The 27,811-nt window shown below is 33.6% G+C and overlaps 4 protein-coding genes and 1 long non-coding RNA gene across 6 annotated transcripts in view; 2 read left to right on the top strand and 3 right to left on the bottom strand.

The window, feature by feature from the left end:
* LOC18612151 (taxadiene 5-alpha hydroxylase) overlaps positions 1-1,710 on the top strand; it is an 8,555-nt gene extending 6,845 nt beyond the window's left edge. The window contains 4 exon segments of the mRNA XM_007048775.2: positions 582-759; positions 762-887; positions 1,021-1,208; positions 1,315-1,710. Coding sequence (XP_007048837.2) covers positions 582-759; positions 762-887; positions 1,021-1,208; positions 1,315-1,692 — 870 coding nt within the window. The 3' untranslated portion in view covers positions 1,693-1,710.
* On the bottom strand, positions 1,498-7,265 carry LOC18612152. Of its 2 annotated transcripts, none has more exons than XM_018115610.1 (6): positions 6,445-7,265; positions 6,254-6,331; positions 5,904-5,977; positions 5,708-5,815; positions 4,283-4,395; positions 1,498-1,582 (listed from the first exon to the last, which is right to left on the bottom strand). In XM_018115610.1, the coding sequence occupies exons 1-6, from the start codon at positions 7,118-7,120 to the stop codon at positions 1,540-1,542; spliced, it is 1,092 nt and encodes a 363-aa protein (XP_017971099.1). In that variant the 5' UTR covers positions 7,121-7,265; the 3' UTR covers positions 1,498-1,539. The 2 variants fall into 2 exon arrangements, with proteins under 2 accessions (XP_017971099.1, XP_017971132.1); XM_018115643.1 differs by lacking the exon at positions 1,498-1,582 and adding an exon at positions 3,161-3,480.
* On the bottom strand, positions 17,074-18,521 carry LOC18612153 (xyloglucan endotransglucosylase/hydrolase 2). The gene is made up of 3 exons (XM_018115347.1): positions 18,021-18,521; positions 17,739-17,932; positions 17,074-17,620 (listed from the first exon to the last, which is right to left on the bottom strand). The coding sequence occupies exons 1-3, from the start codon at positions 18,300-18,302 to the stop codon at positions 17,212-17,214; spliced, it is 885 nt and encodes a 294-aa protein (XP_017970836.1). The 5' UTR covers positions 18,303-18,521; the 3' UTR covers positions 17,074-17,211.
* LOC18612154 (xyloglucan endotransglucosylase/hydrolase 2) lies at positions 20,324-22,356 on the top strand. The gene is made up of 3 exons (XM_018115095.1): positions 20,324-21,361; positions 21,453-21,646; positions 21,776-22,356. The coding sequence occupies exons 1-3, from the start codon at positions 21,083-21,085 to the stop codon at positions 22,182-22,184; spliced, it is 882 nt and encodes a 293-aa protein (XP_017970584.1). The 5' UTR covers positions 20,324-21,082; the 3' UTR covers positions 22,185-22,356.
* Positions 25,117-27,353, bottom strand: LOC108661851. Its single transcript, XR_001927731.1, has 2 exons — positions 27,154-27,353; positions 25,117-25,429 (listed from the first exon to the last, which is right to left on the bottom strand). It is a non-coding gene; the product is annotated as an uncharacterized LOC108661851 (long non-coding RNA).

Raw genomic sequence — 27,811 nt, forward strand, 5'->3', positions numbered from 1 at the left:
CAAGACTTCGAAACAAAATGAATGATAAGTTTTTTATAAATAATTTAGTTGTTTATATTTAAAAAGATATTATCATCGTCGAATAAAATTTTTCTAGAGTACTATTATAAGTTTTTTTTTTTTATTTACATGTTATATAAAATTATTGTTTGTTTTAAATCTTTTAATTATTAATGATTAAGTTTAATATATTAATTTAAAAAAATTTTAACTTTTATTTTTTTTAGCCTTTGGCTCCTCTAATAAAAATTAGCTAGCTCCGCCCTTGCTTGAATGTCATTTTGTCTAACTATGTACAGACAAGTGTCTACTTTGTTTTGTTGTGCTGGTTTGGTAATTCACAGTGCATGCTGCTGCACATTTGTCCTAGGACGTGTAAGCACTGCATGTTTGCTCTAATGCTGTGTCAAACACTTGTATATTTTTTGTACAAGTGTTAGTTAAATAGCTCTTGTATATATTTATGCATTTCTCCTCAGTTAATGCAAGGGATCCATATTAACCAAGTTCTGTTCTCTGTTTTGTCTATTGCTTTTACTTTCTCCTTCGCATGCCTGCTGCCTCTTTTCTGTACTAACAAGAACATTCACTTCCCTGGCTCTAAATTTTCAACAGCGAAGAGAGCAAGGCTAGAGATAGCAAAGATGTTGGTGGAAGTAGTGGCCGAAAAGAGAAAAGAAATGGAAAGCAGCTTGCAAGAAGGGGAAAGAGGAGTGCTACTATCGCTATTGGTGGCTGCAATGATTCGAGGGGATATTACGGGCAAGAGGTCATCGATAATGTAGTTTTGCTCGTCTTTGCAGCAAATGATACAACTTCGTTCGGCATTGCCGTGGCATTTAAAATGTTGGCTCAACATCCAGAGTGCTATTCTCTCCTCCTCCAAGGTACCGTCACTTGAGCTTTTTATGAATTATAATCCAACTTCCGCTTCCTTGTACATAACTTAGATATGCAGTACTTAATTTCCTCCTTAAGTCTTTCTCAATTCTGACGTGAAAGCACCGTCTTGTTCACCAGAACATGCTAATATAATAAACAATAAAAGGCCAGGTGAGAATCTGGTGTTAGAAGACGTGAAGAAAATGAAGTATACCTGGCAAGCTGCTCGAGAAAGCATGCGGCTATTCCCTCCCATCTTTGGCTCTTTCAGGAAAGCAGTTGCTGGCATTGAATATCAAGGATTCACCACTCCCAAAGGATGGAAGGTACGCGTTATTGATTTCTTTTTTTGCTTCAACAACAAGAAAAGTTGACGAAAACTTGAAATAGATTCCCCTTACAAAATGACTTTCCTTTTGCGGTGGCATGCAGGTGCTATGGACAGCGTATGGAACACATTACTGTGGAGTGTATTTCCAAGATCCTCAACGTGTTGATCCGAGCAGATTTGAGGAATTTGTTCCACCCTACGTTTTTCTTCCTTTTGGAGGAGGACCAAGTGTCTGTGCAGGCTATCAGCTTGCCAAGTTGAATATCCTCATCTTCGTGCATTATGTTGTTACTCGTTACAACTGGTCATTGATCTATCCCGATGAGTCAATCACCATGGCTCCCCTCCCGTTTCCTTCTCAGGGAATGCCTGTCAAGATTTCTCCTAAGTTATTTGTAAAGCCACATGGGGATTTCTTTTTTTATTTGATTATATTCTTTGTAAAGATTATTTGTTTTGGGTTTCTCCTCTTCTCATAGGCTGTATTGTTTATCACCATTCATCTATATGTATATATGTCAATGGCACGGATGCAACAAACAAGAGCACATAACCCTTAACTCAGAATAATTTCTACCTAAATATCACTTGAGCTAAAGCCTAATAGCTCGTTAATTTCCTTCTAATGAATTAAATATGAATACACGTTGCCTAGATGCGTCCTTACAAAGTTTAACTAGCCAAGCCTTTACAATTAAACTGCATTAATTATGAGCAAAGATGGAACCACACTTTTCTGTTTAGGGAATAAAAGTCCTAAAACACATAATACTAAGGGTTAAAACTTTTTATGCTAAATATTGAACCACCTACAACATATCACGTAATCTAATATAATAAACACAAATTATAGAAACACTATAACATAATAATAATAATTAAGCTAAGCACAGGGATTTTTTTATCCCATAAAAATTATTTATGAAGTGCAATTTCATGTTTATGGTGTCGCAGTATGTTAACAAAATTTTAAATTTTACGATTAATTTAACACAAGTTTAAATTAATTAACAACCCTAGCATTGGAGTAGCAAAGTTTGCAAAGTTGATACAGTAAACATTACCAGTTTTAAATACATTTAAAATTAAAATTATACAAAAAAATGATAGTTATTAATAAAATAGTATAACATTGATCAGGTTGAGCTCAGACCTAAAAATTTTATAATCAATCCGAATCCAAGTTGGGTCAAGCTAATGGATCTTAAAGAATAACCCGATCTTTGAACGCCTCTAATTATAAAATCCAAGGGTAGTTTGTTCAAAATTGGCACCAACACTCCTTTTATTTCCAACTTGTAATATTATGGGCAGACTTTGGTTTGGTAGGTAATTCCAGTAAAATAGATAGATTATTTAAAACAATTAATTGAGCATTCCTAACACCAAATCTTCATGTTTATAATATATGTTTATAATTGAGCATGTACTTTTGAAATTGGAATACAAATTTTTGTATTCGTATGAGATTGTTCCAAATATATGTTCTAGAATGTCATGAGCTTTGAAATGGTATACATACAAGAGCAGGTTAACCCACATCATGCTGAAAATTAACCTTGCATACAATTCATATTCCTAATGACAACATAGGCCAAGAGAGACAGAGAGGCAGACACAGAGACTTTGGTTAATGTTGGTTCATAGACATAAACGTCTGGTACGGCATATGTCAAAACATCCCTTGACAACTGGAGGTGTGTAAATATAAACCGAACTAAACAATTAAACCAAATCGAAATGAGTTCATTTTTTTCAATTCGATTAGTTCAATTATTTAGATAGTTTGATTAGGATAATTTAGTTATTAAAGTTAATTCGGTTCGATTTCGGTTAGGCATTTTCCTAACTGAGCTTAAGTTATTTGCTCAAAACTATTTATGAAACCCAAAATTCACTGCATAGTTTCTGCGAGGAAAGCATAGCATATGCCAAATGCACGCCTGATTCTCTCCGACAAAACAATAAGATTTCAGCTGGCCAATTCCATTTCTAAATCAGACAAAACAAAAAGAATTTAGCTGCCCAATTATGTCTGTTCTGATTCTATACTGTGCTCCTCACCAACAGAAATGCTAACAACTTTCCTTTAGTCAGCTGGATTATTTATGCTCTACAATAAATCAAAGCCTCAAAGGCAAAAAATACTCTTTTCTCACGGTTCCTTTATAATTACTTCCCCACCCCTTAACCAACCCCTTTCCTTCTACTTATCCAGAATGCTTCCACAATTTCACGTTTCCAGCATGCAACTGTTTGCACAGCACCTATCAGCATCATGTAAATACATAAATCACGTACAACCTATGCAAATGACATTTGCTAGCAAAAATGCAATACAAGAAATGGCTCTATAACTACCAGCAATTCTAAAAGCATGCAACTTAAAGAATAAGGTAGGATTCGTTCGAAAGAATATAGATTCTTTCACCCTAAAATTTTTATTTACAAAATAAAATATGAAAACTAATTAATAAAAGACAGTCTCATATCCGACCTTGTAGTGATTGTGCTCTACGATGGCCACTCTACTACTATAAATGGGTTAAAATCAAGAAATCTTTCTCAATTGCGACATCAACTAATTGTGCTTGGAATTTAGATGATGCCTAAACTAGTGAACAAACTCTAGCAAAACAAGACTTATGGGATGGGAATGAATGAATACACCAAGGGAGTATATGAGATGGAAAAAGAGTCTCCCTATTATGCAGCCCATCCCACGAACCCAAATTCAAAGAAAAACAAAATTAATGAATGAGAACTGCTGCTAAAGGAGCAACAATATTCTGTACTAAACACACTACTTGGGTACTAGCAAGAAGGCAAACACATCATCTTTCCAAGAAAGCTATTAACATGCTGAAGTGGTTTTTCCTGGCTTCAGTTGCCTTCCTGTCTTTTTTTAAAGTTTTAAATCAAATAAGAGTTAAAAAATTACTTCGTAGTACTAAATGAAAGAATTAAATAAATTTTCAAGTGGTTCCAAAAAGCAAATAATCATGAGTCAAAAATTTGTCAACAGCTACATAGACAGTTACTTTCTCATATATCCATAGTATTTCTTACAGAGGAGATGGATCTTTCACACAGTGCATGGTATCTGGCAGTAAATTATGACTAATTGGCTTCAAACCTCTTCTAAACCACCGATTTATGAGGGTCAGCTCTAGTCTCCGAACCTGCAAACATTTAGTCTCTCCCATTATAATTCATACGAATTTGAAAGAAATAACAGAAATCAACACATACTAACAAAATAATACCAAAGCAGAGACGCAGGGAAGTAAAATACAAGCCAAAATATTAAAACAATCGCAAATCAACCTTCACCAAGATCTTATCTGCACCCTATACTATTTCATTTTTTTTTTTTTGAAAGTTATACTATTTCATCTTAAAATGCAATGTACACGTGTTTTCCATTTAAAACAATAACAAACTCAGGAAAAAGAAAAAAGAAAGAAGAAGAAGAAAAAGAGAGTTAACTTTTATATATTAAAAGATCCAACAGCGATGGAGTGGCCACGCCAAACCCTACTCATCAATCAAGTTTGGACTTCAAGTTCTCTCCTTAACACCTTGCAGTTAACTCTTAAATCCATTCTCCTTGCAGTGAATAGCCTTCCTCCAACATGGTTCTCATAATTGTAATTAATAGAAAAAATGGAAAGAGGATTCAAAAATTATCCATGTTGTTCAGGAGATTTGTCAATCAAAATAACTACCTTGAAAACATGATGTGTATCTACCAATGTGGGATTGATGATGGAGGTTTGTTGGCATGCAATAAAAACACTTAGGGAACGAATTTTTCCACGTAGGTGTAATTCTAATATAGTACAAATAATGTACCCAATACCAAGAAAGCTTGAAGACAACATTTCACTTAAGAGGGAAGATGCAAGTCAACAGCTATTGGCAGAGACTTGATAGTTTCATCAAAGAAAAGAAAAACAAGCTCTAAGTGAGCCAAGAAACATGCTAATTGACAGCCCTACTAAAACAAATCCACCACATCTCATCATTATATATCTTATGTCTGATTGTTGTATAAGTTGACATCCACCAAGAGTGATAGATTGAATTGTTGCAAAACCCTAAAAGACTTAATTTAGAAAGCTGATGCAATAAGGGAAAAAGACAGTCTCTAGTCACCATATGGTGACTATAATAATTTCAAAATAACAATTAAATAGATGTAAGGTCTTGTAAGAGAATGGAGAAAGATCCAATAACTATGGTCTTTATTAATGTTCTAAAAGTTAACTGCTAAGGCTCAATTTCAGAGACAAAAATCTTCTGCAGCAAGCTTCTCTCACAATAAGAGACCAAAGAAATATCAAGATACTTTCCCAGGGTTTGCATTCTAAATCTTTTCTGTTCAGAGCGTTCAATAAGGTGCTTCAGTGCATAAAAAGAAAAAAACAAAAAACAAAAACAAAACAAAGCACAAAAGACAGAAAAACAAAACAAAAATGAAAGGAAACTAACCTGCCTAACAATGAATGGCTCCTCAACAAGACTCAGTGGCTCAGTTAATATAGTCAAAAACCCATTTCGATTTCCATAAACTACATCAGTGAAGGGCCGATCACCCACCTGCCATAAACATAAATTAGGTCACTAACGTAATCCGAAGTCAAACACAAAAACAACTATCCAGCAGGTTCAATCACCCTTTGCATACCATGATAAGTTGCGATGATTGACATCCAAAGTGTTTCTCGATTTCTTCAGCTGTTCCAGCTGGTTTCTTCACCCCTAGAAAGACATGTCAGATAGACACACTAATCAATTCTAGATAAACCAAACGCTTTTAGCATAAATTAACAATAACTCATATTAATGTGTGCTAAACCTACAAATAAAATTTAGCAACAATTGAAAATCCCAAGCCATTTACATGCTTAGTGTTTTAACATAGAAATGAAACTGCAACATACAGTTAAAAGATTAATATATTTATTCATGAATGGTATAGAAATGAATTTGGTAACAGACGTAAAGTAAATGCTTAAACTGAGAAAGAACACTTACTATGCCTTATGACTTTAATACCAATAGTCCCCTCTAGTTTTTTGGCCTTCGAACCATCATGATCATACTCTAAAAGACCTTAATTCATCATAACGAGGAGGAAAGGGGCAAAACATCAACATATTGCACAGAAACACAATCAGCAAGAGTTAAAACAGGAATCAATATAAAAGAGTAAAGGCAAAAGTTACCAGCAGAGTTACTAAACACGGCGATATCAGGACCAAACACATCTTTGCACTGCTCAATAGAAGGCTCAAGAGGAGGCCAAAGCGTCAAAGAATAAGGAGCAGTAATCGTATTATCCTTATCGAAAACAACACCTTTGAACCCTCTTCTGTGCAGCTCATTCCAATCAATGCACCTTATATCACGCACTGCAACATGGGGCAACGCCAAGTGACGGTCTCTAACGAACACTCCAACCGACGAAACAATGCCTTCAACATTGATTCTTTGTCCCACCGCAGCTTTCAAATCTGTCCACCACATGTTTGTGAAAATAACTCCGAGGAAATGCCAAAATTTGGTCTTTCTGGGGTGTTTGTTCTCTTCTTTATCTTCGTTTTGGGGATCTGGGTCTTGGTTATTTACGTTGATTTTGCTAAAGGAAGAGTAAAACTGGTCAAGGAATGTGGATTTCTGATCTGGGTATGTGTGGCTGTTTGTCCTGTTCTGGTTCTCTTGTTGGGGTTTGCTGAAATTGCTAGTTGTCGTGGGGAGAGTTAAAGAACAGAGGTTTCTGATGTGGGATTGGTTCCTGGGAAAAGAAAGATTGGAGGGATTTTCTTTGAAATGGAAATGAAGGAAGCGGTTGGGGACGGGATAACAGCAGTTGGGGAATGCAGCAACTGCAACCGGCTGCATCTCCAATGTGTTGTTATAATTTCTCGATAAAGAAGGGCATTTTCAATTTTTTTTTTCATTTCAAGTGAAGTTGTGGTAACCTTTTTTTCGAGACAGTTGGCTTGGTTTGCAAGTCGGAGCCTTTGAGGGACCGTCGATTGCCACTGCCATCTATCGTAGATCTCTTTCCCTTGATTTTACCATCTAACCTTCTAGTTATACAGTGGACTGTAGTTTAGCCAATATTTAATAAATTTAAATTTCTAATATTGAGCAGATTGGTCTGAATTTACATTTGAAAAAGAAACATTAATTATAAAAAAATCAAATTATATCAATGTAAAATTAATTAATTTTTCTTCCTTTTATAATTTCAGATCAATTATTATTTTAGTAAATCAATCGTTAGATTTAATACTATGTTTGTATTCATTACATACTTAAAATTTTGAATTAATCATATATAATTATTATTTATATGAATTGAGATTTTTTCAATATATGTTTAATTATCAAAATTTCATGAACAGTTAAATAATTATAATTATCTTTAACTTTTGATACGCACGGTATTTATGAATAAAATATAAAATTTAAGAGTTAAATTTGTTTTAAATATGAAATAATATATTAGAGATAGATTTATTATTTGCTTAACAAAAACATGCCTCTCAAGCGTTGAGTAAGTTACAATACCTTTTATAGTTAATTTTTATATATGATTTATATTTAATACATTGATAATATATTTATAAAATGTTGTCACCTTATTAACAAGTTAAAACTAAAACTCTAACAGCATGTTTGATTTTGAATATTCGTACCTTCATTTGGTTGCCAAATGGCCTAAAGAATAGTCATTCTCCCGCAATCACTATTTTTCAAAATTACCCAAAATCAAAGATAAGCTACTCCTAATCCCTTATGGTATTTATTATTCCATGGTTGGGGAATAGCTTCTAAAATTAATAAGACAAAAATACTCTTTATAAGTGAAACGATAAAAAAATTTAAGTTTTTAATTATATATTATAAAAATTAATATTTTAAATTTAAAAATTAATTAAATTATTAATATTTTTAATCATAATAATTTTTAAATTATAAATAAAATATTAATATTTAAATTATAAATTATTAATATCTTTAATAAATTATAAATCATTGATATTTAAAAAATAAAATAAATAAAAATAGATAATTATATATTATAAAAAATATTTTTTATTTTTTATTTATTCTTTTGTTATTCCAAAATTTTTTTTACTCACTAAACATTGAAATAAATCATAGTAGCAATGCTTACCTTATTTCATTCCGTCAACCAAACTAAATAATAACATTTTCATTCTATTCCTACCTTATTTTATTTTTATAAAATTCTTATTCTATTTCATTCTATTCTACAAACTAAACGCGCCCTAAGGTACTAAATATTAAAAATTTCCATAGAAACTAAATTAAAAAAATTCTCTCTCCAACCTCCAACACAACAGTTCTTTTCTTGTTCTCCTCTTGCTATCTCTGTCTAAATCCATCATCCTCTTTCTCAAGGCCTTAGCCAATTAAAGTACCCTTTATTGCTAATTTTTATATATTTGTATACATTGGTATTCTCTTATATTGTTCTTTATTTCTTTTTATTTCATTGTCTATTTTCTTCTCTCATCCTTGGGTAAATTGCACCTCAAGGTACTAGACCTTTATATTGATTACCTGGTAGTTCTTAACATTTAAACCATTCCAATTGAGTACTTAACATCAAAATTTGAAACAATTGTCATCCAATCACTTACATGATATGTCAACACCACACAATATTGACTCACACGAGTTAGTCAACAACAATATCAAATTAAATTCTTAAAAAAATCACTTACAAGTAAGTGAATTGAGTCACATTTTAGCTTATTGTTATAATAAAAATATAAATAAATTTACTTATATATATATATATATTTATATATATATATATATATGTAAATTGAATCTCTAAATCCATGTGTGAATATTAAAACACCAAAAGAATCAATTATTTATTCCATACCTATTTGATTCATAGAGGTAACCATTGCTCGCAGCGGAAAGATAGAAAATTTCTGATTAAGGCTAGATCTTCCTCTTCACACTTATCTATTATTTGTGGCGGCTCTCAATGGGCAAATACCGTTAAGTTAGAAGGGAAGAGGGGATTTAGCCATAAATAAATATATATATATATATATATATATATATATATATATATATATAAAATAAACAAAACCCTAATACTAACCTTCCCATTAAAAGAGTACTGGGCCAAAGCCTACCCAACTACCAAACCACACTAACCCAATTAGACGTGCAAAGCCCATCATTAACTGATCACTTTAATATTAATTGGACTGTCATGCTTTGTTTCACAACGAGACTAAACTATCATTTTGTTTTATTAAGCCAAAATTACCAATTAATGAAAGCCCACATAATAGAAAATTCTAACATTCTCCTACTTGGGCAATATTAATTGGAGTTTATTTTGACTTTGAAAAAATACTTTAGAAAACAAAACTCCAGACTAATTAACTTAATTTTAATGTGACCACAATTTAAAAATATTTAGCCCTTAGAAACAACGTCTTAATGATCTTATCCAATAAAAACATTTAATTCTGAATTATAGTAGTCATTATGCCACTTATTGACATAAAACCAATCCATAGTTACAAGTACTAGTGATCTTATCGACAGTGGATTTCAGTGTAGTTGTGTAGCAAGAGAATAACATCCAAATGTGATCTTAATGTGTTATTTCCATTGTCGATCCTCTTGTTGATTTCTTTAAACCTAGTGAGAAATCTATTTGGCATTGACAACATGCCTGTATGTCTCCTACTTATCATTGAGATTCCTTGCTAATATCATTCATGAGACGTACTAATAAAATCACTCTTGAGATAGACACCAATCTCAGGATTTCATAAAGCATATATGCGAAATAGCAATTAGATGTACATGTACAAATAATACCAAATAATAGCATGGATTATCAATTAACAATGATCATCAACAAATATCAAATTAAACATCTTATGAATGTTTAAAACAAGTAGAAAAGGTCTCATTACAACTAAATGTAAACCATGATGTGAGAGTTATATAAATAACATACTCCTATTAACTAAGTGCATCAAAAGACCCCAAAATACCCATGCTTTCAACATGTCTACTAAAAACTGTAGGTCTTAACCCCTTAGTCAAAAGATCATCCAACATGTTGTCAGTGTCAATGTACTCAACAACAATGTCACCATTTTTAACAATATCCTTAACCTTCATATATTTTATCTTAAAATGTTTGGATCCACTAATCTTTGTTGTTCTTGGTGAACAACAGAACAGACATATTATCACAATAAATTTTAAAAGGTCCAAAGATGGAATCAACAACACATTGCCCAAAAATAAGATTTTTAAGCCAAATAACCTGCGTGCCAGCCCCATAACAAGCAACAAACTTAGCTTGCATAATAGAGGAAGCTTAGAGCGTTTGCTTAACACTCTTTCAAGAAATTACTCCTCCAGCTAACAAAAAAATACCTTAAGGTGGACTTCATGTCATCTTGACAACTAGTGAAGTTAGAATTTGTAAAACCAATAATCTCAAGGTCGTCCACCTTTCTGTATGCTAGCATATAATCTTTAGTTTTTTGTAAGTATGTTATCACTTTCTTAGTAGCAACCTAATGATCCAGATCAAGATTAGTAAAATATTTGCCAAGAATCCCCACTACAAAAGCTATGTTTGGTTTAGTGCAAACTTGTGCATACATAAAGCTTCCTATTGCACTAGAATAGGATATGCCTTTCATAGATTCTCTCTCTAAATCATTTTTCGGACATTGACTAAGTTTAAACTTATCACCTTTCACAATAGGTACATCCCCAACCTTACAATTATGCATGTTGAATCTGCTTAGCACACAATCAATGTATGTCTTTTGGGAAAGCCCTAATAAATTTCAAGACCTATCTCTGCATATTTCAATCCTAAGTGCAAATGAGGCATACCAAGATCTTTCATGTCGAAAGTCTTAGACAATAACTGCTTAGTTTTATGAAGCAATCCAACATCATTACTGGCTAGCAAGATATCATCCACATACAGCACAAGAAAAATGAACTTACTCCCACTGATCTTAAGGTATATGCACTAATTAACTTTATTTTCCTCAAAACCCATGGAAGTAACTATCTTATCAAACTTTAAATACCATTGTCTAAAAGCTTACTTCGAACCATAAATGGACTTCTTAAGTCTACATACCAAATTTTCACTCCCTGATTCCTGAAATCCTTCAAGTTGAACCATATAAGCTTCCTCTTCAAGGTTACCATTCAAGAAGGCTATCTTCACATCCATTTGATAAAGCTTTAAATCAAAATGTGCTACTAAGGCTATAATGATTCTAAAAGAATCTTTGGAAAATACTAGTGAAAAAATCTCATTATAATCTACTCCCTCTCTTTGAGTAAATCCCTTTGTCATCAACTTAGACTTAAACCTCTCAAGTTTTCTCTTAGAATCTTTCTTGATCTTATACACCCATTTGCAACCAATTGGCCTACATCCCTTTGGAAGTTCAACTAGTTCCCAAACCCCATTCAGAGCCATAAAACTCATCTCATATTTCATTGCATCCATTGACATAGCAAATTGGGGACTGTTAATGATATCACTAAAAGTCATAAGGTCCACCACATTACTGATATCATAATCACTCTTTCCCAGAAAAACCATGTAATTATTAGGAATAGTAGACTTCTTTTGCCTAGAAGATCTCCTTAAAGGCACCTTAACCTCATTTTCCTAAATAGGATGAACATCAATAAGAGTAAGAACAGGATATTGAGGAGGAAGATTTACATCATGTTACCCAAGATCCTTTCTCATAATAACCACAAGTACTATACTACCATTGTGAAGCTGGTAAAGGAATGGTTACATCTCTGATAGGCTCACTACCATCAACAACTTCAATCATAGTATTATCAGCAACATCTAACTATAGAAATTTTGCCACTTGTAATTCTACAATTTTAGTTCCACATGTAGGCAAAAAGAACTTATATCCTTTAGAATGGTCTGGGTAACCTATGAAATAGCAACAAGTAGTTCTGAGTTTAGTTTTTCTTTCAGAAGGATTATAAATTTTAACTTTTGCAGGACATCCCAAAACTCAAAAATAGTTCAAACTGGGTTTCTGATCAATCCATAACTCAAAAGGTGTTGTAGAAACAGACTTACTAGGCACTCTATTAAGAACATACAAAGCAATTTTAATGGCTTCACCCTAAAAGGACTCGAGAAGGTTAGTCTTACTCATCATACTCCTCATTATTTCCTTAAAGGTGCGATTCCACCTTTCGGCCACATCATTCTATTAAAGACTACCAAGCATGGTATATTATGCAATAATTCCACACTCTTGTAAGTATTTGGCAAATGGTCCCATGTGCTGTCCAATTGTACCATGTTTGTCATAATACACACCCCCTAGTTAAACCTAACAATTTTGATAACTTTCCCTAATCGTTTCTCTACCTTAGTTTTGAAAATTTTGAATTTTTCATAAGCATTAGATTTTTCATCTATTGAGTAAAAGTAACCATAACGAGAGAAATCATCAATAAAGGTAACAAAATACTTGTTACCACAAAAGGTAAGTGTAAAAAGTCCACTAATATCAATGTGCATAATTTTCAAAAGGTCCTTATTACGAGTTGCCTCTTTTTTCTTAGTCTTAATCATTTTACCCCTTATGCAATCTACACAAGTGTCTAACTTTTCAAAATAAAGATTAGGAAAAATGTCATCTTTTATCAAACTTTTAACTCTTTTATTAGAAATGTGACCTAATCTTTTATGCCACAGTAAGGAAGAGTTTTCTTTAATAAAAGATCTATTAGACATAATATTTTCAACATTCATGCAACTATATTCATTATTAGGGACCAAGCACAATCTATGTCAATTATCAACTAGCTTAAACTCTCTAATGACTTTAGAATTTAAAAGCAAGTCAATGTTTCCATCACTAATGCCAAAATAATAACCAAGCTTATCCATAACAGAAACTGAAATCAAATTTTGGCTAAATATCGATACATGAAAAACATTTTCCAAAACAAGTTCAAAACCAGACTCTAAATTTAAACTTATGGTTCCTACACGACTAACATCTACTTCAGCATTGTTTCCAACTTTAAGCTTGGCCTCTCTCTCACTTAGCTTCCATTTGCTTTTGAACCCCTGTAGTGTAACAACAACATGAACAGTTGCACCACTATCAAGCCACCATGAATTTGGTGGTGCACTTAAAAAATAGGATTCAAAACAAACTAAAGCTAATGACTTACCTTCTTGTTTATTCTTTTTCTCTAACCAAGACTTATACTTAGGGCATTCATGTTTCATGTGACCTTTCTTCTTGCAGGGAAAGCACCTAACCTCTTTCCTTATGACAGCTTTAGGACCTCTTACCCCTTTAGTCTGACCATTACCATGCCCTTTATTGTCTTGCTTAGGAGCATTATAGGTTTCTTAAAATTCTTCCAATAATAAGGTTTGGAATTTGTGGCAAACAAGGCACTCTCATTTTTTTTGTTTTGGAGTTTTTCTTCCTTAGAAACGCACTTAGAAATAAGGTCGTTAACACTTCAAACCTCATTCACAACATTACAAGCAGTTTTAATTTGGGTAAACTCAATAAGTAAGGAATTAAGGGCATGATGAACAATAAACTTGTTAGGACTAACCTTCTCGAGTCCTTTTAGGGTGAAACCATTAAAACTGCATTGTACGTTCTTAATAGAGTGCCTAGTAAATCTGTTCCTACAACACCTTTTGATTATGGACTGGTAGGAAACCTAGTTTGAACCATTTTCATGATAAAATCCATAACCCCTCCAACATTGTCATACTTCATACTCGCAAGCTAACTCATAAGGTTCCAACCTTAGACTTATTGGATTTTGATATCTTTCACCTACTGCTTCATAAAGTTCTTTAGCAATTTCAGTCTTTTGTAACCCACTCAATAGATGCTCAGAGACAAATCTCTTAATGGCATGCATACACATGTGATTTGCTCTATCTCATTTAGCAAAGAACTCTTTTTCCTTAGTAGTGCTCTTATCAATAAAGGCAACAGGCTTATCAACACACAAGGCTATGTCTATTTCACTCATGACCAAGGCAAAAGACAAATCTTCATTCCATCTCTTAAAATTAGACCCATTAAGAGTCTCAATAGTAGTTTGATTATTACTCATAGTAAATGTCACTGTTTAAGACAATCAATGCAACTATTAGTTAATTGAGTAATAACGAAATAATTAGCAACAATCCATAATGTGTTAAAAGAAAATAATTGAAGAGTCCAGGAGCAAACTCCCCTTTGAGTAGAGAATATGACATGTTAATAGACACTTTCCACACAAAATTAATATGAGAATATTCTAGTTTTCGAAAAGCTTATCCCCTTTGGGCAGACAGACCTTCTAAACCGATATACATTCAATCATGATACTTCATGTCCCACTCTAAATTACCCTACACAATAACCCCTTTTGGACAGGTAATTGTATAAAGCAATTTAAAAAAAAATTATCCCGTAACCTTTTGCTTAAGAAAATAATCCATTAATTTCAATAAATGAGCTAGTTTGACAGCCAAACACTTACATCAATTAATAAAAAAATTTCTTAAACCAGAAATTAATTATTTGCTCGAATTCCTTAATTTGCATACTCAGCCCATATATGCAATGAACCATTCATGCTAAGATACTAAGCTTGGGTATATCTCATTTGATCCCAAATAGGATTCGTTGCAATAAAACATAAGGTCTTGAACCTTTTTTTTTTTTAATACAATATATTCTCTAAATTATGTATATAATTTCAACCCAAGAGTGTACAAATTTAGAAACTAATCTAAGAAGAGTACATATAACTATTCAACTCAAACATATGCATATTATCTTTCTATCACTTGCATTCTAAAAATATCTTACTAGAAATATTCAGAATAATTAATTAAATGTACATGAAATTAAATAAATATTAAATGTGCATTAAAAATTCAAAAAAATAGTACAACATATAGAGTTTGGCAAGTGGAGATGAACTGCCAAAAAATATTTTAAAAATTATAGGCCTAATGGACCCCACGTGCCTCACACTTCGCTCTTGAAAGTGGGCTTCGTTGCCCAACAAATTTTTTCTATTTCTTCAACTTTTAATTGGGTCAAATCTGACTCAATTGAATCAAATTCGACCATTTGGATCTTTATGCTAATTTCTCTCTAATTTTTGACTTTTTAAGTATTTTTGATGAAATTGATCCTAATAAATCTCAATTAAGACTTTGTTTTATAATGTCCATGCATTAAAACTCATTAAAAAACTACAAACCCTAGATCAATTAATCAAGAAAATTAATTTTGAAAACCCATTCTTAACTAGTTTTAAGTTTTCTTCAAAATTGGTTGCAATACATTTATGTTTTATATAATTTGACTTAGATATCAGCTTTATAATATATGTAAGTTGATTTTAAGAATCCAATTTAAATTAAAACATATAAAATATAAGTGATTAATCAAAAACTAGATTTTGAGTTTTATGTTTAAACCCAAAACTTACTATCCAATTCCTATCTCTACAATACGAGTGATGAGAAAAAAAGTTTATACAAAATTAATCTATGTATTGTAAGGAATAAAAGCCCTAACCTTATCTTCAGAAACAATAACCAAAAAACAAATTTTCAACAATCAAAAATAAGTATGCCCTAACATATAATTTTACAAAATAATTTCATTAAAATTTTAAATTTTGTTGGGTTTTAATTTCACACAAGTTGCTCTGATACCACATGTAAGTTGAATCCCTAAATCCATGTATGAATATTAGAACACCAAAAGAATTAATTATTTATTCCATACCTGTTTGATTCATAGAGATAGTTATTGCTCGCAGCGGAAAGATAGAAAATTTCTGGTTAAGGCTAGATCTTCCTCTTCGCACTTCTCTATTGTTTGTAGTGGCTCTTAATAGGCAGATACCTTTAGGTTAGAAGGGAAAAGTGGACCTAACCATATATATATAATAAACAAAACCCTAATACTACTAGTCTCCTATTAAAGACGTACTGAGCCAAGGCCTACACAACCGCTAAACCACACTAGCCTAATTCGACGTGAAAGCTCATCATTAACTGATCACTTTAATATTAATTGGGCTCTCAATAGGACTAAATTATCAGTCTGTTTTATTAAACTAAAATTACCAATTAATAGAAATCCACGTAATTGAAAATTCTAACAATATAAACCCCTTTTTTCAAGTTTATATTCAAAACCAATAAAAGAAAACACATAATACAATGCTATTAAATTGATAAATTCGTCAAATTAAGTTCACTGTAGCTTAAAAAAAAAAACCTCAATGGAGTCGGTTGAAATGAGCCCCATTGAACTATATATAGCTAGCTCTATCCTAATTAAACAAAATGATACTGATTATAATATAGATTTATAGGTGAAATACATCATTCTCCTTTTTATACATAGAGCTTTAATTAATATTATATTTCAATTCTTTTGAAGGGATCGACCATGGGTTATACTTGAATTGTTAAATTCAACATCTGGCTGGTAAACTGAAATCTCATGTCACTTTTTCTCTTAGTAAAACAAGGACCAAAATTAACGGATTAAAGAATATATACCTGTAGTGAATACCAATTGCAAAAAAGTGGAGGGAATTACCGAATTGGTCCAAGTAGTATCACCAAGTATATATTTTTGGGAAATGGAAAATAAATAGCTTTTCCAAGTAGTAATTTGCTAGCTGTTTGTCAAGGACTTTGATGACCATACGTCGCCAAGCAAGAACTCAAGAAAGCATTAAGGCTGATCTGCTTTACTTAATTGTAAATGGGAACCAGAGCTGATTTATTGAATTGTAATATTTGCAGAAATAATTAAAGAATAAAGAATTTCATGGACAATTACATGTTTTATGTGAGGGGTAGTACAGTGTAACATTTTGTGGGTGTAATATCACTAGAGGAACCTTGACCGCTTGCATTCTGGCGGGAGACCCTGAGGGAACCGTTTCAAGTCAGTGCAGTAATTGTACACCATGAACTTGTTTTGCACCCATCTGATTCTGTTGCGGTCAGCTGCACCGAGAGTTTGGTCCTCCCAAGCATTTGCCTGCAGGGAATCGGTGGACTGGGAGGCACAGGAAGACTGAGATGATGACCAAATACAGGCATTGGCGTTGAAGTTTCTATAAGAGGCAGTGAAAGGAGCGTGTGTCCAGTCAGTTTTCACAAGGCCACCTCTTGTTGCCCAGTCATCTGCATTCCAGAGACTTGAGTAAATCCTCATGGGTTGGTTGCTGGGGAAAGGAACACCGATTGATTCCATGTTGTTGAAAACTCTGATAGGAATGTTGTCAACCATGAATCTGAAAGCAAAGAATAGCAAATACATTAGAGAACTTGTATATCATTTTGAATCTGACCCTACATATTTAGCCACGCTAATATTGAAGAGATTCACGATGGTGAGTTCATAGTGCTTACATTATACGTTGACGATTCCAGACAATGGAGTAGGTGTGAAAGGCCTTTGTGGGATCAAACCAGAGATAAAACTGTTGTTCTCTGTTACCCTTTCCCTGGCTATACACATTGGTATGGAGGGTGTAAGGATCTCCAGACAAGTTGCCTAAGAATTCAAAGTCAATCTCATCATGGTTTGGCCCTTCAGAAGTTAACTGCAAAATTTAGTAGTACAAATCAATCAGCTAAGCAAATTTTGCCTTTAATTACAGGGCAGCTGAGCTGTAGAATTGATAAACTTACGTAATATGTAGTGACAGTACCAGCTGAATTGCCCGGTACTAACTTGATTTGCATGTCAATTCTTCCAAAGAGGTATGTATGCTTGGACCGGAAGCCAGAGCCGGAATCCTTGTCCAGGGAAAGTGTCAGAAGTTGGCCTCCATGAAGTATCTTAGCACGCTGATCGCCACCCCATGTAACGTCAAAGTTCTCATAAAAGTTCCCCTTTGAGCAAGTTGTAAGAGTGAATACAAAGAGAGAAAGCAAAAGTATTGATGGAAGTGTAGAACAAGAGAATGACATCTTCCTTCTCCTAAACAAATGAAAGACGCACAGAGAGCTTTGGAAATTAAGACAGCTGAAAGAGAGACAAAAGTGTGATGTTAGAGCTTGAGCTATTGAAGCTTTTTTTATAGGCTAGGCTAGCAATAGGAGTGCCGGTCAACGTGGTTAATTCAAGGGGTTTTCGTTCGCCGCCATTATAATAGGTTTTGAGTTTGAGCACCGATAGTTTATTGTTTGGTGCAATAATAAGATGCTTGGAATAATCAACTACTATCTTGTCTAGACATATAGCTGGCAATATTTGTTTGAACAGTAGAATGAAGCTGGCAAATTCGCTTTATTGAAATAATAAGGAAGGAGCAAAGGAAGCTAGAAAAAGGGTTTTTGAGGATGGTTCCATGGTAGAGTTCTGGCTTTTCTTGTGGGTCTTTTGGTGCTTGAACCAAGCGTGTTGACTGAACTATATCCGATTGAAGAAATTAAAAAGTAGATGAGAGAGAGAGAGAGAGGAGGAGGATCTTCTCAGTGCTGCCAAGCCAACCAGATGACAATAGGAGCAGCAGCAGCTGGCAACTTCGATCTGTAAATGCGAAAATGCTGGAGACAGAAGAGAGACGCGTTGGGAATACACTCGACGCGCGTGACTTTCTTCAACGACAATGGATATAATATATTTTTTTCCAACCAAAACATATATGAATTTCGCCCTCAGTATTTATTGCAGCCCAACTAAGATCATTTACTGAACTCGCTCTGAGTGATGCTACCATTCCAGTTCCACACTTTGAATATGACCATAGAAATAAACTTACCGGTCTTTGCATACATACGTACATGGAAGCATAAGTTGAAGGTGCAAATTGTTTAGGCTTTTGAATATATACATAAGTGCCGTTTGGTGGGTAAAGCACCAAAACAAGGGTTTTAGACTCAAATTTGAAGAGGTCTAATAATTTTATAATAATAATAATATAATTGATTATATTAAAAATATATAAAAATTAATATAATTAATAAATTATTTATCTATTCTTTTATGTATAATAAATATTTTTTTTCTCATTTCCACATCCATATACATATTTTTTCACTTCCTTACCTAATAAATCTCAATTTTTAATCCCTTCCTGATTCCATAATGCTATTAATTCTTCCAATCAACTAAAGATAATATGTATTTAATGATCTCTAACAATTTTTTTCTATATATAAAATTATTTGTTTTTTCAATTTATAATATCGACTTAAGAATTCTTCTTTCCTCATTTGCTTTTCCTTAACTTCAATAAAAAATACATCATTTTCTTAATTTCAATAAAAAAACTCATTTAAATATTTAACTTTAGACTTTTAAAATTATTGAGTTGATCCTTTGATATATATAATCAAGGTATATATCATTTTAGGGAAGAAGATTCGGATCTATCTTATTATTAAGTGAAAAATGTTAAGGTGTATATAATTTTAAAAATCTAACAAATAAAAAAAATAATATTGAAGTTTTAAGATTGATTTCTGTATTATTTTAATATTAAAATTATAGTCTTTATACTATAATTTTTACAAATATAATCTCCATAATTTTATTAAATGTTAGATGAAGAAGAATCGTTAATAATGTAAATGTTAAACTATTAAATGTGTTGACGTGACATCATTTTGGTCACATGAACTTTTGTTGCCAAGTGACCACTTCATCCCAAATAATCTTTAGTACTCAAATTCCACCTATTCTTTGTCATGTTAAATTTAACTGGAATATGTTAGTAACTCTTAGCACATTTGGTCGAGTTTGAATATCTTAATACTGGATTTATGTGCGATGCACAAGCTCAATTAATTTCTTTTTATAAATACATGTTTAGTCGAGCCTGACTTATAGGTTTTGAGCAGTGTCAAATTAATTGTGGTGAAAACAACAAAACCTAATTCATCTCCTCTCAGCCACAATAGGTATAAACACAAATATATGATAACTTCAATAACAAGAAAATCAACCATTCAAAACTTCTAACGCTAATCAGTATGTCTCTCTCTGGTGGTATTTTTGCGTTGTTCAAGCTTAATTAGTTGTGAAATTCTGAGGTCAGTAACATAACCCACAAACATATACTTAACAACTAATATTGGATGAAGTTGCTTGTCTTCTTTGTTGTGTGAAATGGTGCCTAGTGATATACTTTGGAGATAAGCAAGCAAAGGAAGCTGCATGGAATGGGAGTTTTTGTTGGGAAGTCATAGGGTTCCATCGTCTTCTGCGTAATAAATAAATGAACTCACGTGTAATGCTAAACCCCAACATGCATGTCTTCTGCCTCCAGTTTTTCACATAGTACCCAAAAGTTGCCAGCTTTGTCTGATCTGGTTGGCGTCCCCAGTCCCCACCTCTCCCACTTGTTTCAATGGTTTATTATACCTCTAACACCTGCTACAGTGAATTCCGGTAGAGCATGAGTGGCCCACATAGAAGTTCACAAGTAGCAATCCCAATTCTTCGTTGTCTTCCCCAGATTTTACTCATTTATTCTGGTTTCATATGCTCCTTCCCTGACTGCTTCTCATATATCCTAGTTTTGAAACCTGTCCAGTCAGGAAACAAAAAGACTTTGCCAGCTTTATTCTCCTGTTCTTGAACAATTTGCTTGGCCTGCCAGCTATCCCTTTATCCAACCGTTTAGTACTACTTCAAGCGCTCCTACTTACCTATATAAAGGATCGTCAAGCGCAAGTTCTAACATCATACAACTTCATTCCTCTCAAGTGCTTGTCAGCTCTCTGTCTTTGTTTAGGAAAGGAAGATGTCATCCTCTTCTAGGCTTTCCTCAATACTTTTGCTTTTTCTGTTTGTATTTACTCTAATAACAGCCTCGGAAGGAAACTTCTATGAAAACTTCGACATTACATGGGGCGGCAATCAACGTGCTAAGATACTCAATGGAGGCCAACTTCTGACACTTTCTCTGGACAAAACTTCTGGCTCCGGCTTCAGGTCCAAGCATGAATACCTCTTTGGAAGAATTGACATGCAAATCAAGCTAGTACCTGGCAACTCAGCTGGCACTGTCACTACATACTATGTTAGTTTCATTTCATTATCAATTCTGTGGCTCCGGTGCTTTGTGAGGGTATTATTCTTTATTTACAGCTAAAGTTATCCACATTTTGCAGTTGTCTTCTGAAGGCCCAACCCATGATGAGGTTGACTTCGAATTTTTGGGCAACTTGTCTGGAGATCCTTACATACTCCATACCAATGTGTATAGCCAGGGAAAGGGTAACAGAGAACAACAATTTTATCTCTGGTTTGATCCCACGAAAGCTTTCCACACCTACTCTATTGTCTGGAATCCTCAATGTGTCATGTAAGCACAAAGTTGCAGTCACTTCGAATCTCTTTAGTACTAGCATACCTTGCAATGTATGATCACTTTCAAAACAATATGCAGTTTTTCTGATGGATTTGCAATTTGTTTTGCCTCTTGCCTTTCCAGATTCATGGTTGATAACATTCCTATCAGGGTATTCAACAACATGGAATCAATGGGTGTTCCATTCCCCAGCAACCAACCCATGAGGCTTTACTCCAGTCTTTGGAATGCTGATGACTGGGCAACAAGAGGTGGCCTTGTAAAGACCGACTGGGCACACGCTCCTTTCACTGCTTCTTACAGAAATTTCAACGCCAATGCTTGTATTTGGTCATCATCTCAGTCATCTTGTGCCTCCAAGTCAACCAATTCTCTGCAGACGACTGCTTGGCAAGATCAAACACTTGATGCACCTGGCCGGAACAGACTAGGATGGGTGCAAAAGATGTTCATGATTTACAATTACTGCACTGACTTTAAACGATTCCCTCAGGGGCTCCCACCAGAATGCAAGAGGTCAAGATTCCTCTAGGGAGAATACCCAATAAAGTTAATTTATTACTAGTTCGCCAATGTGATATGGTGGTCCATGAAATTTTTTATTCTTTATGAAAATATGCATAAATAAGTTCCTTTCTCTTTGCCTTATTTTTCTTCAGAACATTCAGTCTTCCAATTGTATGCCTGTTACCTAAACCACTTTCAGTTTCCAGAATATGCATGTTCAGTCATACCAAAACAAACCCTTATCTCCAGCTTTTAAGTTCTCCAACAGACTCAACAGAAGTACATGCATTAATAAACACAAAAGAGTCCTGCATTAAAGATTATATTTGAATTCAAGAGCTACAAAGAACCAGAGCTAACTAATAACAAAGTCCTTGTAACTTTTGAAAGATAAAAAGTAAAATACATTTATAATAGCTTTGTCCCAAGATTTCAGCATGTTTGGTGGGGAAAACTTGGCAAACATAGTAGTCATATGACAAAGAAAAGGATATATGATGATCTGTTTCACATACCAGAAGATAAAATGGGCAATTACCACCAAATGCAGGTTATTTTATCTCCAGGTTTTGAAAGCATGCGAAGGTTTGCCAGCTCAAGATGCAATACTAGTTGTTATTATCTGATCCACTCTCCTATTTCAAGATGAAACAACCTTTTCAAGCCGTTCCTATCGAATCCATAAAAATATATGGCAAACTAACCTCTAGCCTCTACTTTTAACTGACCTTTCTCCTGGGTCCCAAATCCATAGTGCTTTTCCCATCCTATCTTTCACAAAAATGCCTTTACATTTAAGAAATCTTCATATACTTCACGCTCTAGTAGAGCAAAACTCATTTCGTTCCCCCACTAGCATCAACAACTAACAGAACAGTAATGTAAAGGACTGTAAAAACCCATATGTAGCACCGTATAACCTCATCTTTGTTTCAATCAAATTCTGTTGATTTAAAGCTAAATCCAATGTAAAATAGATGTGGTTTTACTGTATAAGCTTTGCTTTCTTATCATTCAGATCTCAAATGGCTGTGCTCATTGGCAATGTCTTGTAGGACTTGGGGTGTGGGGGTGATCAATGTGTATCAACTCAATAAATGAACATCTCACATATATCTTTCCCCAGCTACTTGCTCTGGCTTCAAACCACATTACACATCAGAAAATGAGTTCTTGGAAGTATCTGACATGCAATGACCCTGCACACAGAACATAGGCAGCAGTGCCACAATATACAGCTTGACAAGCAAACAACATTCCTTTCATGTTTGCAATTCAGCTATCACCTATATTAATATTATATAGTTAATCCCTCAAACATATGCATTTCTACACTTGTGTATCAGCCCATGTTGAGAAGAATATTGAGCTCCTTTCTATATTGTAACCAAAAGGCTTCATCAGCATAACAAGGGAAAACTATGTTATCTTGGATTTGATTGCAAGAAGACTATGTTGGAAGAGGTAACGAAAAAGAGACAAAAACAGAGCAAATAAAGAGAAAGCTACTGTGGTTTTATTTCTTCTGAAGTTCAATCATAACAAGCAAATAGTACCTATATATATAGGCTTACATTTAACAAACAAAGCAAAATATTCGGTCAAAAACAACCCACTGCTAAGCTACTTATTTGCAACAGTATTTGACTTGCTTAAATAAAGGAAACAAATTATCAAACTAACAAACCAGAGAAATACTCGGTCAAACTTTAAATCATATCTCAACAGACTGTCCAGACCTATACCTTTATCTATAACTTTAGACTAAGTAAAAGAAAAGAAGGTGCTTTCAAACTACATATGGAAAATTACATCCACTATTTCCCACAATGTCATTCCAAATTGGTCATCAAGGCCATGTCTACCAGTTCCAATTCACTGGACACTTATCCAGGGTCACACTAAATACGAGCTGCTACAGAATAGGTGCAAGAGAATGATAAGGTCGGCTACTACTATTTCTACAATTTGCAACAAGGTATCCTATCTCAAGAAATAAATATTCCTCAAGAGAACGCACCAAGTGCACCATATGTCTTATATATTTTCTTTGACCAGTCTGTAATTTCTAGGCTTTTGGAGATTGTTTGTTGTTCGTGTGTAAGAGTGAAAACTACAGTTCACATCAAAATATGGAGGACTAAAGTTATTTCATCCTCCTTTCTATCAGCTCATAGCAGGGACTTCTATATGCTGCACAAATAATTTTCAAATCTAATACGTAACTCTATAAATGAAGAAATGAACCAACAGGAACCTTTCTCATTAAGGAAAGTGAAGATTACATATCACCTGTAATATTGTACTCTTCAAACCCCTTTGCATCACAATTCAAAAAATGGATTTGACCACTTCCATCTTAAAGGAAATAATGACTAAGGGTCATTCCCTCAGACCATGGAAAATAACCATTGCCCTATAGGTAAACCATCTTATAGAAGAGAGAGATGACAGAGGACAGAAGACAGAGTGATAGAAGTTGTAGTGCATTTTAATGTTCCATAGTATGTTCAATGATTCAGTTTCCTAGCCACCTCAATGCAACTCTGTGGTTAACAAAAAGAAGCCACTATCAAGCTAATCTTCATAAACGGAAGTTGACATTTTGTTACTTATTAAACTACGGCCAGAACCTCTGTAAATACCTTCCGGCTGACCATAAATGAAGACCAGGGTATAATAACCTACTGAAGTTGCATTCAAAAGGAAAAATAGAATAGAAAAAAATGTAGTTGCCTTGTGAACAAAAAATCTGACAGGTGAACCTGGATTGTAAGAGAACCAGTTTAATATGAGAAAAAAAATTAAGAATAATTATTTCACTGCAGCTAACGCCCAGGCATCTAGATAATCAACTCCAAATCATTTTCAAACATCCTGAAAATAAGCTCCAAATTGTTAATGGAACATCTGGAAAATCCAGTATCCATGATCGATTGCATCCATAAATAATTATATGGTTCAATATTAGAGTGGTAGAACTCTACATGGAAAACTTAAATTATAAATGGTAGTATTTCTTTGAGACAGACCATTGCAAGCTGTGTTAGATACAGTCGCGAAAATTACAGAATGCAACAATTAAGAATTTTCAGCACAACAGGTAAATTCCCAAATTAATCAAGAATTCTTATAATATCAGATAACTACAATAAACGGACCAATGACTTCATTCCCTTACTCCACACATGTTAAGGATTGAGAATTCACTCATATATGAAGGTTGAATCATGCCAAATGCAAGAAGCAAGCATCCCTGCTAAATCCATCCTGACAAAAGAGAGCAGGGGGAAGAGTTTGAGAAGTGTGGTGAACTGGTGACTAAACAAGGTCAGTACAGCATCAAGTCTTGGTGATTAAAAGGAAAATAATAATAATAATAATAATAATAATAAAGAACAATCTAATTAACAGAATACATGGGTGTGCAAATACGCACACACAAACAACACTAGTAAGGTTCATGACTACCAACCATTGTATAGTGATCAATACAAAAATCATAGCCATTATAGTAGACAAGCCATTATAGTAGACAGTACTAAGTTGATCGCTTTAGAAAAGGAAAAATATATTATTTATGCTTACAAATAACCTTCTTTGGTTAAGGATGACAATTGGTTACACTGCTGTAAGAGAAAAAGAAACTTTCAAAAAAATAATAAAAATAACGGCATGAAAACATGTATTTGATGGAGTTTTTCTATACCTATATAATCACAAATCAGAAATCGAAATATGGACATAGTCATCCACATTAAAACGCAATGTTCAACTTTAAAGGAAAAACTTAAAAACCATCAAAACCAGTGTCATCGATCCAACACTGAATATATTCAACTATAGTTTGCTGCTCTAAACTCCTGTACTTTGGAATGTTGAAAATAGTATTCTAAGAAAGTGAAGTGGTCTTTTGCCCCATATTTCAAAATTTTATCTGTACAACGTGAGATTCAGACTCTTATTTATAGTCATAATGAGCTGCTCCATGAAAATTTCTAGTTTAAGGACTTTGGATCTAAAACTCTTTTTCCTCAACCAATCAGCGAATAAATGATAACTTGCCCAAGGATGAATACTTAGAGAAACAATACAAAAGAAGAAATAGAATGAACTCCATGAACATCATAGAATTGGCCAAGAGCCTCAAGAATTGGAAACAGTTGCCAATGATTATCCATCTTTCTTCTGCACCTAAACAGCCCATCTCCATATTTTATTTGAATCCATTCTTACTTGCCTTTGTTGTTCTAACACTTAAATTTCTCCCACCAACTTGATAAGCAAAACAATTCCCAGAGACCCACAAGTTCACCACTATTCCCAAACATTAACATTCTCCCCCAACCATCATGCCAAAGGTAACGGACCGTACTAATTAATATTTGCTTCTTATTAAGTTGATAAGTACGAACTTCTCTAACCACAGTTCATGTTGTTCTAATTCCAGCATTCTTTAAACGATGTCCAAAACTTCCTTAATGCAAAGGATATCATAACTAATTGTACTCACCTACTTCTTTTGATCAGTTAGGCAATTGCAAAGGCAAACTATAAAGAGGGTTTAGCAAAATTTCATTTACTCAAGCACATGATACACTCTCGTTGTCTTTCCATTGCATTAACTGTATACTGTCTGCATGGTATTTCAACCTCAGGATAGAATCCCCCAAAACAAGCTCATCCACAACTCACAAGACTATAATTCAATTCACAATATCAAATTTTGTACAGATTTAATATTAACATCAAAACACATTGAGACTATTTTTCAACATTATTATAGATTCAAAGCATTGCCCCTGCCAACAAAAAAAGAAAAGAAAAGAATCCTTCTGCCAGAAATCATAAATCTAACTCATTCCATAACAAAAGAAGAGAAAAAGAAAAAGAAATGAAACAACAACACAAAGAAAAGAAACCAAACCGACCCATCAGTGTAAGAGACGACAATGAAGAACATGAAAGAATTGGGCAGAGTGGTTTTCAGTTACCTCAGAGAAACAGAAGAAAGCAGTGTCCAAAGTCAAGGAAGGGAAGAGTTACTCATGAGCCGCTGTTTCAATGACAGGGGACAACGACTACAGCCCCACTTAAAGAGAAAAATGGTTAGTCTTTGTTTGTACGTTTACACAAAAGTGTATGTTCTTGTCTCTTTCTCGAGTGAATATCTGTCCGACAGTCTGGGCGGGTTTTAAGAGAGCAGGAAAATTGCCTTGCGATGTAGATTCTCCTCAGACCACAAAGTGCATGTGGCTGCCAAAAGTTGAGTTGAGGTAGCATTATCGTATGAACATCTTTTTATTTTCTCTTTTATTATTATTATTATTACATTTCAATATCATTAAAAATTTTCACTATACTTTTAATTTTATTAATTTTTTACAAAATTTATTCAAGTTGAGGAAAATTTGTATCTTAAATTAATGAAATATTTAATTATATTACTTTTTATTATAAGCTATGTTGTACATATTCAGGCATGAGCCATGGCATTAGTTCTCAGCTACACCATTCATGATTTGATGCCTGTGTTTCACTCAAAATCCTTATTATATTACTTTAAAATTCTTTCAAACTAGACAATTAAGGGCTAGCTTTAGTTTTACACAATTAATTTTTCATATTCCCTTTCTATTTTACACTTTAATT

The sequence above is a fragment of the Theobroma cacao genome, chromosome 1, assembly GCF_000208745.1.
Source record: "Theobroma cacao cultivar B97-61/B2 chromosome 1, Criollo_cocoa_genome_V2, whole genome shotgun sequence".
Classification (NCBI taxonomy): Eukaryota; Viridiplantae; Streptophyta; class Magnoliopsida; order Malvales; family Malvaceae; genus Theobroma; species Theobroma cacao.

Excerpts from the sequence above, each read along its gene's own strand:
- LOC18612152 (XM_018115610.1), bottom strand. The coding sequence starts at position 7,120 with ATGCAGCCGGTTGCAGTTGCTGCATTCCCCAACTGCTGTTATCCCGTC. Across the intron at positions 5,978-6,253 it reads TATTAAAGTCATAAGGCATA|GGGTGAAGAAACCAGCTGGA; the intron begins GTAAGTGTTCTT and ends ATGTCTTTCTAG. Across the intron at positions 1,583-4,282 it reads GTGAAAGATCCATCTCCTCT|GCATTCCCTGAGAAGGAAAC; the intron begins GTAAGAAATACT and ends AAATCTTGACAG.
- LOC18612153 (XM_018115347.1), bottom strand. The coding sequence starts at position 18,302 with ATGTCATTCTCTTGTTCTACACTTCCATCAATACTTTTGCTTTCTCTC. Across the intron at positions 17,933-18,020 it reads GTACTGTCACTACATATTAC|TTAACTTCTGAAGGGCCAAA; the intron begins GTAAGTTTATCA and ends TAAATTTTGCAG. Across the intron at positions 17,621-17,738 it reads TGGAATCGTCAACGTATAAT|ATTCATGGTTGACAACATTC; the intron begins GTAAGCACTATG and ends CTTTGCTTTCAG.
- LOC18612154 (XM_018115095.1), top strand. The coding sequence starts at position 21,083 with ATGTCATCCTCTTCTAGGCTTTCCTCAATACTTTTGCTTTTTCTGTTT. Across the intron at positions 21,362-21,452 it reads GCACTGTCACTACATACTAT|TTGTCTTCTGAAGGCCCAAC; the intron begins GTTAGTTTCATT and ends CACATTTTGCAG. Across the intron at positions 21,647-21,775 it reads TGGAATCCTCAATGTGTCAT|ATTCATGGTTGATAACATTC; the intron begins GTAAGCACAAAG and ends TTGCCTTTCCAG.